Source organism: Lissotriton vulgaris, chromosome 2_1 (assembly GCF_964263255.1).
Source record: "Lissotriton vulgaris chromosome 2_1, aLisVul1.2, whole genome shotgun sequence".
NCBI lineage: Eukaryota > Metazoa > Chordata > Amphibia > Caudata > Salamandridae > Lissotriton > Lissotriton vulgaris.
The window spans coordinates 600,255,172-600,270,947 of record NC_141687.1 but is presented as its reverse complement, the minus strand read 5'-3'; the positions used below and the strand labels follow the sequence as shown (position 1 = coordinate 600,270,947).

At 44.0% G+C, this 15,776-nt stretch overlaps 1 protein-coding gene across 6 annotated transcripts in view; it reads left to right on the top strand.

The window, feature by feature from the left end:
- Window positions 1-15,776, top strand: part of ADGRB2 (adhesion G protein-coupled receptor B2) — a 1,127,991-nt gene that overhangs the window by 563,494 nt on the left and 548,721 nt on the right. For 4 of the 6 annotated variants that reach the window (XM_086955645.1, XM_086955643.1, XM_086955644.1 and 1 more), the window contains exon 5: window positions 13,401-13,565. The exons of the other annotated variants lie outside the window; for them this stretch is intronic. In XM_086955645.1, the coding sequence (XP_086811771.1) occupies window positions 13,401-13,565 (165 nt within the window). The remainder of the gene's footprint in view (window positions 1-13,400; window positions 13,566-15,776) is intronic. 6 annotated transcript variants of the gene reach the window in all.

The following is a 15,776-nucleotide window of genomic DNA, read 5'->3' as shown; positions in this document are numbered from 1 at the left end:
CACACCCGCTTTTATAATACACCACAGCGGTTCATTACATGAGCAGCACCGGTTCATCACATGGACGTTGCACAGTTCAGGGACATCGGTACACCCTCATTTGTGCAGTCTTTTCTCAATTCTTACATCACAATACTAACTGCAATTACCAACATGCCCCAGTGGTTAACCGCTCCCTCCGGAGCTCAGGCAAACGATCGGCCACCAGAGGTGCGGTTTGACTTTGACTCTTCAAGTCACCGCGTTAACTGCCTCTCTTAATCTACCCCAGCGGTCATCATCCAGACACTACCAGTGGGTACCCAATACCTCCATGCTGAATAACCATCAGAATCATAGGCCACCTCTCACCCATGCCGTGAAAGGACAATGTAAGACATTGTTCTGCATTCTGTCCATCAACTGGACAGAATGCGGGAAACCCTTTGTGGGTATCTGCGCGCATTATAAGTGCAAAAAATAATAATAATAATAATAATAACTGTGTTTTTTGCAATTTTCACCCCGAGTGGGCTGGGTATGCTCAGACGTGAGTCCCAGGCTCTCCACATCACTGGAGTCAAGCTATCCAGGCTGAAGAAGGCTGATAGCCAGAAACCGGTCCTTGGATGCTTGATTCCGGTCTAGGAAAGACATGGCTTGGTAGTTCGGGCTGGACTGTTCCCATGAGGCACAGGGTCAAGGCTGATTTGCATAAAGCCATTGTCTGACCTAGGGTGGTGTGGAGTGCAAAAAACGATGGATTTAGGCCCAGATCTTTGTACTGGGGTGAATGTAAGACATTGTTCTGCATTCTGTCCATCAACTGTGTTTTTTGCTATGAAGAAGCATGACACCTCTCTGGGTGTGTGAGGGCCCTTGCTCCTTATTCGAGCTATCCCTGGACAATCACGTATTGTCCTATCTAGCACCTGTCCGTAACTGACACAACATTCTTGGCCTGTCGCAGCCCCCGTCCCCCATAGGAACAGCGTACTTTCTTGTTTTGTCACCTAAACGTGGCCACCCACTGCATTTGTAAAGCAATACGTGCAGGCACCTGGAGTGCTATTCAGAATTCACCAGCCGGCGCAATTACATGTCAGCATGCTGAATACCAATGCTGCTTAGTCCTAAATCAATCTCTTTAATCCACTATCAGACACTCACACCCCTTTGTGTCCATCTCGCAGACTCCTACTTTCTCCCTTTGTGGCAGTTTTTCTGCCTTTCTCTTCCCCCTTCTGACCCCATTGTGTTTTTTCCCTCTCTGCCTCTCATAAATGTTCATTGATGAAAAGTGGGTGCTCGTCCCTAAAAGTGTGTGGGGGTGGGTCTCACCACCAACCACTGTCTCAAATTAAGCACAGTGGCCACCTTATGCTGACAATATCAAAATAAAAATGTAGAAACATCCACCGAGGTAGATGTTTTAATAGTGCTGTTTTTAATAAGCCTTTCGGCTGTGGTATGCATTTTATTGTTACTATTTTTATGAAGGAGAACAGAACAAAACTTTTTGGGGAAACTAGTCATCTAATGACAACCAAAGCTGTTTGAAAGGCCAGACCTATAAACGTGTTCCCTATCAAACCACATCTTCATTGGTGAGACTAGACTGACCGTTTCAATTACTCATGAAAAACATAAAATGTATAGACATAATGCCAGGTTTCCTAGCTCAAGTATCTCCCCCTGTGGAACTTATATAACCCAAACTAAAGAGCATAAATAAACTAGTTGTGCATAGGAAACAATCAAACGTCTTCTCTTTAGGAAAGTATTCTAATTATGTAAAATGTGAAACAAATGTAACAATGTCAAAGAGTATTATGTCCACTGGACCAAGTTCTCTTTCCTCATTGCATTTGTTAATTATGTTGGGCGTACTTTAGTATCACATGCTTGTTCTCCCTTTAGAACTTGCATATTACCATTAGCAGGCAGTTTGGGTTTCTTTTCTAAAGGAGGCATGTTTGCGTTCTATAAAAAAAATAAAAGAAATAAAAAATTATTTGTTATTCGTGATGGTTGGTAAGATGGAAACAAAACATGGTTTCCAAATTATAACTAACTATTGATGATCTGTTCATTACATTGTTTGTGCAGCACATAAATTGTGCAGCACCCCTTCACTGTAGCCTCCCAACTCTCAGCTTATTTCTACTTCTCAGAGGGCAAATCATTTGTCTTCAACACTTCTGAATTCAAAGCTTCTTACAAGGCCCTACAAAGAAGTAATTATAGTCACAAACAACGGACACTCCCGCCCCAGGGCCCCAGCCTGGTGCTGCTTTCTCCTGAACACCTGGGTCCCTTTCAACCATGAGACAGTCTGTGATGAGAGACTGCATTCGCCTTCTTGAGTGTGTTTTTTTCCTTCAAACAATTTAACACCTTAAGATTATTTAGCCGCGTCAGATCATAGGCAAATGCTTGGCTTCTGATGAAAGTAGCAACACCACACAAATAAGTTCAGAATAGCCTCAGAAATGAATACAAGATTTGTATTCTTGAAGTCTTAGGGATTTAATGTCTACACAGGAGATTTTCACCAATCGATCACTCCCCAAAGGTGCATTGTATAGCAAAAACAAATTACAGGAACCCATAAGCACATTCTATGACCTCCTTCTCCATTATGTAAATATGTCCACACAAACGTGCACTTCAGTTATAACTTACATGTGTAATATTTCTTAGTACAGCTGATAAGGTTGAATTGGTTGTCATGGACAAGCACCAGACATGTTTTTGGTACTGAGAACTGTGCATTTTTATAGCTACACATAATCTTATATTGAAGAAGATAAATTTGCATCACTTAAGCCCAACAGTTGATTCCTAAATTTAGACTGTATTATAGTTAAAGTCATAGCCCCACATTACGCATGTATGGGCTTGTCTTTAGAAATGTTGGCTCAAAGTGCCATGTTAGGTTATTGATGTGATCTGTGCTGATGCTACCTTTCTGGATAAGTGCTTCACTCTTCTCCAGAAGAACCACAAGAGAAAACAGATGTAGATAAAATTAATGAAATCCTACCGGAAAAGCCACATGTAAAAGCAAAGGCTACATGGTGAGTAATGAGGGCATATGTTCCACACAGTTAAAACCTGAAACAAATCTCCACCTCACACACGCCTGCAATAAAGAGAGAGGGTAAAAAAATGCAATAAGCACAAGACACTCATGCAAAAACCCAAAAGAGATTTGCAGCCTATAACACTATTTAAACCTAGTTCTGTATGCGAAGGGAGGCTGCTACGCTGCTGGAATGTTCAATGAAGCAGCATCCTAAAGATGAATACCATCACTAACAGCCTATCATGAGTCGTACCCCGCTATCTCCCTATCCCTGCTGAAGGTGGGGTTGCTCCATATATACCAGCATGGTGGGAGAGACACACTCCCAGCCAACTAAAAGATGTATCCAGATCCTGCCCTTATGGTCCCAGATAATTCTTTTCGATGGGTTCTGCAAACAATGCCTCTGAAGTGGGCCTGGAGCTACTACTAGATTCTATGGACAGTAAAAGCCTACTTTACATCTCATAAATTTATACTAGTGCCAGAAAAGAGAGTCTTATTCGTGAATGGGCTACATAATCTTTGTAGCACTACCTGGTGGGTTTGAAATGGTGATGTTTCATAGCTCCAAGAAACTGGAAGGCAATTCATAGTGTCCAATCACAACGTAATGCATTGGTGTTTGGTTTGACTGACGATTTGTGGAGCCCTGGCCATCAGTGGGGTCATTCAGCAGAGGAGGTCTTGTCAAAGTTTAAACCCATGTCCGGAAGAGAAAGTGAAAATATGGCTCATAAGCATCTGTGCCGTCTAGTGGATTTATCCGTGTTAGCTGGCTGGTCTTTAATAGAGACAGCAGTTTTATTTTAAAAACTACTAAAACATGTTGCTACACGGATGGAGGGCCCTCAAAAAGTGCTGGACTAGAGAATGATGCCTCTGCCCTTCTGACTGGCCTGGAATTTGGCATTCCACTTTTTTTCTTTAAACCCTTTCACTTCACTGAGGTTTGGTCCCTCTTAATCATGACTGGCCTGCAAGGGAATGTTACCGCCCGGCCAGACTATGTTCTAAACTGCGGCTTATGTGTAAGCAGAATATGCTCATGGAAGACACAAGAAGGGACCTACCAGAAGGCTCATGGAATCAATAGCACTTTAACCTAGGTTCTTTGGCCACCATTCTGCATTAATTTTATAAAAAAGCATTAAATAAGTTATCACTTAGGGAAATGCAAAGAACCGTTTTTATGTCATTAACCTACATAAAACTACCAGATATGAGACATAAAACTGCCAGACCAAATATGAGATGTTGTGTACATTAAGATATCTGAAATGAACGAGGTTACTGCTGAATGAAAGTAAATTCAAAAGCAGGCCACCAAAACTAAATGGAGTGGTTGAATATGCAAATTACTTTTGAAATTCTTCACTGTTTACAACAGTCGTCCTTGGTTTAACCGAGATTTAGATAGGTCTAACACCCTGCATATGTATAAATTAGAATTCTGTAGGCATCTTGGAAGAATAGTGGTTCATTCATATGCGTGGAAATGTTATAGTGCAGGTTTGATAATAATAATAAATCCACTTGCTAATATGGTCCTCTCAACCTCATTTAACATTTTTAAAATCAGACTCGGGAGTTTTAAAGAGGCATGTAATTTATTTTGTAAGACTTTTTCCTAAAAGGATTTGCAGCATATTACACTGGAATGATTTTGCTATGAATATTTGCAGAGATTCTATACACACAGTTAGCAAAGAATCCAAGAATGGAATTTGACTTCATTTGGATTCACGCTAACAATTTACACCCATTCTCAAAGTTTCAAGGATCTTCTATCCAATGTATTTTATTTTTAAATATCTTCTGTTTTGTACAACTATAAGTTCTGCTTAACATTAGAGTAAAAGTTGCTCTATCACTGTCCTTCAATGTTCACAGCAGTCTGATATAGCTTGCTTAAATATTTCTTACATAATAACAAAATACTTCTGTGGATAAAGGGCTAATGGAAATCAGCAACTCTTTCACACATAAGAATTCAAACTTCACCAGAAAAAATATATTTAGCTATAATTTGTTTTCATTTTGTAGACAGGGTAAAGTAAATAATTCCCACCATCTTTAAGACTCATTGATTCATGGAGGATTTACTCTAGTATCAAAGAATGATGAAGGTATTCTCCTAATCCTGGCTCTAATGGTTCTTTAAAAAAATAACTACAAAAACTAGGATAGTAGATATGTTACCATCTGTTTTTACAAAAGTGATTCATGTTGACAATACCATGGAATTTGCTTTTAAATCAAAGTGGTGGTGATGGACAAGAAGTAGTGGAAGTTCATGATAGGGACTCACACTGCTACTTCAAAATGAGCATGTTGTCTCTTTGGGTATTCAGGATTAGACCATGGATAGCAGTAATTTATCCACACAGCGAAGGAATTTCCATGTGTTCTAGCCTGGGTCATTGGCATATAAGAAACCTGTTGGAGATGTCACATTGGCATTCAAAGAGTCAACTGATTTATACAATGCCTAGATCACTCATCACATATATATTTTTTTAATTTGCAATGTGAAGGAGACTGCTCCGATTTGCAGAGTGAAGGATCTCCTGCATCCCTTGGAAGGCAGCATGTGTATCTTGTCCTTTTGGTATTTGAACGTTGCCATGATTTGCCCCAACTGTTCACATGCTGCAACTTCTGCATTTGTGAAACCTTTCGGATTTCTGGATTATGAGTTGCTGTTGTCAAAAGGTGGTAACATGATGCTTTCATGGGAGAGCTGAGTGAGGAGTTATGTGTTCTATGAGTCCGCCCCCTGCCATCTTTATTGTCCCTACATTGTTCATAATGACCCTGTTTAATGTTATGAGCTTTCTTAGAAATAATCTTACAGTGACATCAGGCCATCAGCAGACGGATGACACACACAGTGATCCTTAGTCTGAATCAGAAAGGAATGACGCATAATAATGAAGTAATGGAAAAATGAATTGGTGGTGTTTGAAATCTACATTAACTACAGCAAATGCGTTGGTTGTCTTTTTTATTAATGATGTTTAGCAATTAGAATGATTTATGATTCGAACTTAAAATTGATGGGATCTTCCTCAAAATGTTTTACTTCTGTATTTCAGCACCTCTTGCCTTGTTTCCTCTCTTGAATGCCGAATACCTCTAGTGATTAGCAAATATCGTTTTTATGCGTCTGACAGAGCTTTCGTTACTTTCATTTTGATTAGCCAGGAAATTCCAGCAAACATCAAGTGCACCAGCTTTACTACTGACCCATCTCTATTTATGCACATTACTCCTGTTTCAGTGAAATGCAACTCCTACTAATTCTTATCTAAATTAAGTTAGCAACAAAGCTGTTTAAAATTCTGAAATATCGTCTAAATGGTTATTCAAAGAGGAGTTTGAGGTCATGTGACAACGACCAAGACTCGTTTGTGGTGCAAGATAGTGATTGCTGGCCTTGACTTTGTAATATCACCTCGTAGAGAGTGGTGGACCTTGTTACAAGTAAGGCACTTGATCTGTGGAATGCTGATCCTCTGAAAGTTGTGTGCCTCGATCCAACGTATTTGAAGTTTGTTTGAATAGTACTGTACATAAAATAAAATTGTAATTAGATGCTGCAGGTCCTGCAGAAATGCAATGCTCTTTGGAAGCCTGGTTATGGTTTTTAATAATCAAAAGCAAGTCTGTCTGAAAACTTCTAGCTGCAAGTTCACTTCTTACCGACGATCCTTCAAAACCCTTCTGGGTAAAATGGGATTGATGGACTCTTTAATCTTGTTTGAATTTAATTTTTCATGTAGGTGAGGAGTGGCTGACTTACAATATGATCTAATCTTCTAAAGGGAGAACTTCTGCTTTAGAAGTGGGCTCAAAAAAATACTGTTTCCCCAAAATCAGTACATATGGCACGAGTCACAACAGTTACCTGCTGTTTGCAGACGAATCTCAGTATTGAAACTAATAACCTGGACTTTGACTGTGCAGATCAACCAAGTATAGGTCAGGACAATAATATATACTATCCTTACAGTGGCCATTGTCAGTTTAGTAATGATCCGCGAATACAGCATCACAACAGTATCAAATCGCAATGAAAATGAAGCCCTTCTTACTATCTAGGAAAGCGAGCCCAGCGGTTTGCAGTCCATTTCGGAAGCACCTTAACTCCAAACTATAACTACATCAAAAAAGCGTAGATAACATGCTCAGGCCGGTGCTCCACATCAGCCTTTTTGCACCCCCTTTCCAGTGGTATGCATGGACGATTTTACTACCTTTCTCATGTTCTACTGGTTCTTATCATTATCCACAAGATCAGGCTAGCGGGGCAGTCATGATGTGTATAGCTCTGACATCAGCCAGACTGATTGGTGTTTAGATCTGCTTTGCCTTTTGTGCAGTAGTTCTGTTAGGTCAAGCTGAAAACAAAAATGTAGGGAAGATCCAACATCACACCCCCAGTCGTTTAGAATATCTGTCTACAAATGTTGATATCTTGGTGCACAGGCATTGCACTCTTTTCCACTGCATGATGTAGTGATCTCCTGGACACGTTCCAGTGTCCTTGCATATACCTTATGTAACCTGTCACTCCCAAAGATGTGTTCTCTACACTCACCCCACACTCATTCATCACAGATGTTACCAGCCACGTGACCCTACTAATAAAAGGGGACACATGCCCTGGGCCACTTCTAGTTACTCTAACTATGTGTCTGCATTGTCGTTGGGGCTGCATGAGGGCCTAGGGCCCTAAACGTTACAAGGGCGATGAGCAGTTCTGACCCTGCATGTGCGCCGACTGCCATGCGTCGTGTTTCGGGTGGGAGAGATGTATCCCGTGCAGCCCCTTCCTGCAGCAAGGCAGCACGATGACCTGACCCAGGAGCAGAGCGGGCCAAAAAAAGAGGAAGTGTGACAGCCCCTGGGAACAAGAGAATGCAGCACCAGCAGTAACAGCGCCAGGAGGGGACAGAACTGACAGGATAATGTGCCCCAGGACCCACAAAGTAAGGATGTGCTCGTACATGCCCATGGACCGACTTGCTGAGGCGCCAGCATGCTGCCGTCTTCCCCAGAGAAGTGGGACGAGAAACACATTCCCGACATTGTGCAACACGCCTAAGCCGCACACCAGCGTACGCAGCGCTACATGTGAACCCCCAAAGAAGAAGTAAGGGAGAAATAACGGTGTTACAGTGGGAGACTACTGCGCCCCATGAGAATTCTAGGCCGCCATACTTGTCTGTACATGGAGGGTGGTCTGCCGACTACACTGCCATCACAGTGCCCTCGGGAGTGACACGCTGATGTGGGCAATAGCCGCCGACCGCAGCACCGCCTTCTGAGGGGTTGGAAGACAATGACATGACTGGGTGCATTCCAAAGACAATCCTCCTCACTGAAATTGATATGTTGGGAAACCCCAGCCTCGACTGGCAAAGAAGGTAGGGCCGCACCAACAAGGAAAGAGACCCGCACCTGCAATAGCAACCCTTCGCCACCTGTTTTCTCCCAGAGCATGAGGAAATAAGTACAAGGGGCCGGGGCATTTTGATGTTCATGCTGCCAGTTTCTGTGGCTGCTTGAGTACAGCGATACAAAAGGGGATGATGGACGGAGCGTTTGAGCAAATCAAACACTCGCCCCCAGTCAACTGATCTGGGTTTAATCCATCACCATTCTTTAGCTCACTCAGCCACCCCAGTTCAGACATGGCCATATGCAAATCAGTCTGACCCTGTGCCTCATGGGAACAGTCCAGCCCAAACTGCCAAGCCATGTCTTCCCTGGACCGGAAACAAGCATCCTGGGACCGGTTTCGGATTCATAATCCTCATCAGCCAGGCTAGCTTGAATCCAGTGCCCAAGTGAGCAAGGGACTCACGTCTGAGCATACCCAGCCAACTTTATTATTATTATTATTATGTTTCTTATGTAGCGCTAGAATCGACCCCCGAAGGGGTATCTCCGCGCTTGCCTTGGGAACCCGTCCTGGCTTTTCCCTGTGAGATAGCCCCTACAGGGCATCCCCAAGGTGAAAGCCAGGCATCCTGCCGCGGGGGGCCGTTGTGGAGATTAAGCAAGCTTAATGCCCAGAGTTGCAGAGTGTGAACCCATGATTAGGCCAGGCACCGAAGCGAGAATTATCGAGTCCATAGACATTTGAGCTCAAGACCCTGCCGCGTCGGGAATTGAACCCTGGTCCCGGGTCTGACCTCTGCTTCAGGGTCTGCCTGCTCTAACCAGTGAGCCACACTTCTCCAACTTAGGGCGAACAAAGCGATACAAAATGGGATGATGAACGGAGCGTTTGAGCAAATCAAACACTCACCCCCAGTCAATTGATCTGGGTTTAATCCATCACCATTCTTTAGCTCACTCAGTCAACCCAGTTCAGACATGGCCATATGCAAATCAGTCTGACCCTGTGCCTCATGGGAACAGTCCAGCCCGAACTGCCAAGCCATGTCTTCCCTGCACCAGAAACAAGCATCCTGGGACCGGTTTCGGATTCATAATCCTCATCAGCCAGGCTATCTTGAATCCAGTGGCAAAGTGAGCAAGCGAATCACGTGTGAGCATACCCTGCCAACGTAGGGCAAACAAAGGCGATACAAAAGGGCATGATGGACGGAGCATTTGAGCAAATCAAACACTCACCCCCAGTCAACTGTTTGCTCAAACGCTCTGTCCATCATCCCCTTTTGTACTACTTGAGTACAGCAACTGCAGTGCTACCTGGCAGCTAGCAGCAGTGAACCCAACATGTTTCAGCCCTGAAGTCCTAGGGGTAAACTGGTAAACCAGTGAATGAGGAAGGTGAGGTCTTACCCCAGGGAGGCAACCGTCTCTAAGCCTACATGTGGGAGGAGCAGAGGATGCAGGAATCACTGCCGCCAGGCAAGCAAGTGAAGCCACGGTTATTGGGGGAATAATCGCCTGCTCCCCCTGCAAAGCCAGCTAGCCTGCAAAGACCATGTGAGCAGGAGCTGCAACACTGGTAAAAGGAAAGTTAGTCCTACCTCGAGGACTGTCATAGTGAGATCACAGTGAAAGGAGAAGCTGCCAGCCCACTAATATTTTTCTATTTTTGATACCGCTGCTACCCTACTGGTAGCAGAACAGTAGGTGTGACTCTGAGACAGAGGCTGTGAGGGACAGCCAGGGTGGGTGTTGAGAGCTCCACATGCACCCTGTTGACTGCTGGACATTATTACAAGGAAGGGAGAGACTTGTAACCCCCACAGAGAGCCCCAAAAAGCCCAAAGCTGCCCCCGTCAAGAAAGCTGATGAGAGTACAGTGAAAGCAAACTGAGTGAAACCAAAGGCAGCACCCAAACAGACGAAAGGAAGTAAAGCGGCAGTAGTGGGTATTAACCCGTGTCAGGCCCTGCTCATCAGCCTGTAAGTAATGCCTGAGTTCTGTGTTGCCTGAGAAAGCTGAGTGTGCGTTGGCCTTATAGAAGAGACATACAACGAGAAGAAGTTCCTGAAGAGAGAGGAATAGGCTCACAAGGCGCCACCAGAGGGCACCTATAGAGAAAGATTGAGAGTACATGGTCAGATGGTGCGCAGAGGGCTGCACCAAGAAATCTGACAGCACGGCAGGATCGTTGGAGGGAAAGAAAGCAGTGCATCCTCCAGTGAAGAATAGGTGAAGGAAGGAGGGTGACACTTCAGCCAGGGAGCGGAGCACCAAGAAGATCCCTGAGGAAAGGGACAGGACTTGTGAGAGGTCCACAATGAGACAGAAGACCTGTGAGAGGTCCACGAGGAGAACAGTCATGTCCCACCAACAGGACAAGAGTTAGGTCCTTCCTCATCAGCCAGGCTATCTTGAATCCAGTGGCCAAGTGAGCAAGGGACTCTCGTCTGAGCATACCCTGCCAACTTGGGGCGAACAAAGCGATACTAAAGGGGATGATGGATGGAGCGTTTGAGCAAATCAAACACTCACCCCCAGTCAACTGATCTGGGTTTAATCCATCACCATTCCTTAGTTCACTCAGCCACCCTAGTTCAGACATGGCCATATGCAAATCAGTCTGACCCTGTGCCTCATGGGAACAGTCCAGCCCGAACTGCCAAGACAGGACGTGACCAGGAAGGCCCCTGTGACTAGAAGGTCACAGCGAGAGGCCTGGTCAGGAAACAGAGGAGAAGAGAGTCAGTCAGTCCTAGGAACAGGACGTGACCAGGGTGGTCCATATTGAAGTGTATGTCCCATCTAGAGGACTACGAGTGGCCCCGCACAGTCCCATGGCAGCCTGGCAGAAAGGGCCTCAAGAAAGTTCCTTTGAGAGTGCGGTCGTGGCACGAGAGGGAAGTCTTAAGCAGCTCCACCAGCGGGAAATGTGAAACATCACGGCCTTCAAGGAAGACTCTCATCCATCAATGTCATCCTCCCACTTTGCAGGTTGGTGACATCCATGGACACAGGACATTTTTTAAGATATCTCTGCAGCGGACTTCACCACAGCTCCTGGTGCACCATCCAGGTGGACTGTGTAAATAGACACCAACACCGTGATACTAGGCTGGACAAAGCTACAGTGCCCATGTAGACTGTCTGAAGAGACTCAGTGGTGTTTTGTTTGGTTGTTTGTTCTTTCCCAAAGGTTGGACTATTTAAAATGTATTTTACAGTACGGTTTGGGAGGGATATAGTGAACTGCTGGATATGTTCGAGTGTCCAGCATATGCCCTATGTAACCAACAACTCCCAGAGTGCTGGCCTCTACGCTCACCCCACACCCATGCATCACAGGAGTCACCAATCAGTTGACCAAGCCAATAAAAGTGGCTGGGCGCATGCGCCCTGGGCCAGTTCTAGTTACCACAACTATGTGTCTGCGTGGTCATTGGGGCTGCATGGGTCTAAGGCCCTAAAGATTACAATGGAAGCTAGAAGACTGGAGTTTGATTCCTCGTCGTGGTGCTATTGCAAAGAATGTGTTCTTAGTCCACAAAGCACTGGGATGCCTAGACAAAACTGGTCAAAACGAAATATAAATAACACTGGAATGGACAATGATAACGTATATAGATAATAATTACATAATATAGAACAGTCCTCCCTGCCATTTCCATTATTTATATTAACTTGTGTGCTTGAGAAAATACCCTCCATGGTATATAATCGTGAGTGAGCAATTCCAATGTGTGTGTCATCTAAACCGAGACAAAGCACTGTTCAGCCCAGGCACACATCTATTCTAGGCATTATCTCTTAAGGTTGTTTTTTGATGACTATCCAAATGTTAAATTGATGGGGAAATCGTAGTCTTCCCGTTTATTACCTGTTTACTTTGTTTTTTGTTGCTGTTTGTAAATGTTAACTGATAAACTATTGTGATGTCTCTAATGAAAGTGCAGTTTGTTTTTGGTGTCGACGTATCAGTAATATCCAGTCCAGTTTATTTTCTCCTAAAACTCTTGATGAACATTTCCCGCTTGCCTTTTATGTTAATAGGTGTTGGCCCTATAATGTGTAAAACACCAACTCATTCAGATATGTCCCTAGAGTTAACTGAGCTGATTTAAAAAACGTACACTTTCGGGATTATTGTCTCAGCCCCTCGGCGGGTTGACTGCACAAGCTCAAATCTTGGAAGAACAACGGCGCCCCCTGTTCTTACCGATGTCAACACACCAAGCTCCATTTAAAGCTATCATATATAGAGCTAGATGAAAAAAACACAAGGTATTGTTGAACTCTTTTGCATAAAATTATGTTACGAAACTGCAAAAGCTCTTTCTCGTTTATATCCATTCTTGCTGCAACTTTTGTATTTCTGGGGAACATTGAACCTACAATCACGTAAATCAGAAAAACACTTAAAATGTTTTCATGCTGGAAGGTTTTGTTCCATAGAATTTATAGGCAGCTGTGCTATCATAAACCTTCATTGAACACGCAGCCCTCAGTGCCTTTGACTGTCGAGTATTAATTGTTTCGAAGGCCTGGGTATTTTGTATAGTCTCTCACATGACCCGGCCTCTCTTTTTGAAACTACATGTCTGCAACTCCAAAAGTAAATAACCAAATGCCAGTCACAGATGTTTTGACACCACAGAAGACTAAAACAACTGCATTCACAAACACTACTGAAAAACGAAAATAAGGTGTTTTTTACAATGTTTTAAAGTGCTTCGCCTTCTCACAGTAGCTGACAATCTTAGCATTCGAATCTGTAGAAAATAATGTGTCGGAGCAGTAGGTTTACAGGTAAGTATGTTTTTTCACGTGTGCCTACACACTTGAGGGGGGAGTGAGCGAAGAGAATGTATTTTTTTCTGTGAGTGCGTGGGAATGGGCCCTGGTGATTGCTGTGCTGTATTGCAGTTCACGGCCTGTGGGAGGAGTGGTCCCCCTGGAGTTTGTGCTCAGTCACGTGCGGCCGAGGGTCGAGAGCCAGAACGCGGATCTGCGTTGCTCCGCAACACGGAGGAAAGGCCTGCGAGGGTTCCGAGACGCAGAATAAGATCTGCAATTTGGCAGTGTGCCCTGGTCAGTACTTCACTCTTTCTCTGTGTCTGCCTTGTTTCCAACCTTCTGCTTCATCCTGTTTGTTTTGTTTTGCCATTGTAGTTGTATTCTTTTGTTGCTGTTGGATGTCCTAGGGCTTCTGAATGAAGTGCTTATTTTGCTTTGCACCTACGTGTAGATTAGGCCTTTATAGGATCTTGCTGGTAAAAACCATGTGATCCCGCACGGATCGTATTTAACCTCTGGCACATTGTGAACAGGAAGTGTTGAAGCCTGGAGCTTGCACCTGGGGCCTTTTTAACTAAGCCATTTTCAGTCATAAACCTATAGTTAAGGCTGACAATTGCTCCATTTACTCCCGTCTGGTATCTACAAAAAAGAAAATCATAGACGTAATAAAACACATTTAGGAGATGGGAAGTGGGTGGATAAGTTGTGTTTTGCATGGAGCGTTTGTGAATGTCACAGACAGTGGCGGCTTGCAATATTAACATATGGTGGGGGTGGGGCGCAATGACATCAACCTCACCATACATGCGGCTCCCCCGGTGCAGCCCTTCTTCCCTGGCGTCCATGAGTAGGAATGGAAGAACTTCCTTCCTGCCCTGTAGAACACCAATCCAACCAATCCTAGAGTTGCTCTCATCAGCTTGAGAGTAGGTCCAGGATCAGTGGGACCAGGCTAACCCAGCCCTCATTTTGAGGCTGTGGGCTTGTGCTGGCAATCACCCGGCTGTTTCACAGCCATGGGATTGCTAGGTCTACCCTGCGCCTGCCGGCCAACCCAACATGCGCACTGCTGGGGCAGCTGTAATCCTGCAATCGCAGAATTTAACTCTGCCCCAACTCGTGCGAACTTGTGCAAAATAAAGTAGTATTGACATGCCATTTTACTTATTTGTGTGTGCTTGCTGCACCCTCAGCAGGCAGGGCGACGCTCCACTGCTGTTGAGGAGGAGCCGCCCTTGGTCACAAACTCATGAAGTTGTGGCTATTCCCAGACTCCTCCCTGCACCTTTCTGATGCTGGAAATGGTCGGAGACTTGCTACAGCAAAGGTCTAAGCCGGGTAAATCCCTTTCCACGGGGTGAGGGGGTTGGGGGGAGACACCCAAACTTCATGGGGGTTGAGTAGAAGAAATTTCTCCATGAAGAAAAGGAAATAAAAAATACAATTGCACTGTATGTCTGCCTTTCTTCAGCGCACAATTGTGCCTTCTTTCCAGTTCCTCAGTGGGAAAATAGCAACCTGTATAAACGTTAATTGACATTCCCAGTACTACTCCTAGATACGATAAACTGGTGCAGGTTTCCAGGCATACTTTTGGGAATGAATGCAATTTCCAAATGTAAGTAATGTATGTGTAAGGATTACTTTTATATGTGCAAATGTAATGTTTGTGTGAAGTGAGATCTATTTGGCCAATGGGTCTAATTCACAAAAAAAGAGTTACTACCAAAGAAAAATTGAAAAGAAATGTGGCAGAAGATGAGAAGAAATGTCTTTTACGGACAGAAATAAGTAGAGATAGAGGTATTCTGCGTCTAGTATCCTCAAACTATATTTTGTAAACCTGAATTTTAACATCACTGAATAGCGGCTCTGCATGTGCACAAAATATTGTGTGTGTGGTTTATTAATGTGTGTGTATTTAACCAAGACTGCAGGTTTGCATGGATCTACGCTGAGGCTTTGTATTATAACCGTGGTAAGCGGTCCCACACATTCGTCATCACTTTCATTAATGTGAGAACTAAGGTAGAAGTGTCTGCGGAAGTTTCACCTGGAGAGAATAGTGGCAAAACATGTGAATATGCTGGGGAAGAGGGTTGATCTGAGTCAAGTTCCAATTATCGGGAAGGAAATTAAGTGGAAGGGGACTGATGAAAATAAACGTGAGGCCAGTTGGGATGAAGAACCGTGTACTTTTAAATGAAAATGAAGGTGATGAACACTGTTTATAGTGTGCATGATTATCCAAAAAAAAAGCATCCTGATATCAAACCAGACTGGAAGAAATGACTGGCACAAACATAACATCATAATCATACCAGTCATAAAAAAGAGGAGGGTTTTCAAAGTTTTATGAAACATCAAAATTCTAATGCAGGTGGAGCAGTAGAGGAAGAGAATTCCAGAGTTTTGGGAATAGTTAGGAAAAGGTGTGACCACCACTCCTGGAGTGGTGAATCTTAATCATACCATGGAGCGATGGAGAGCGAAAAGTTATTT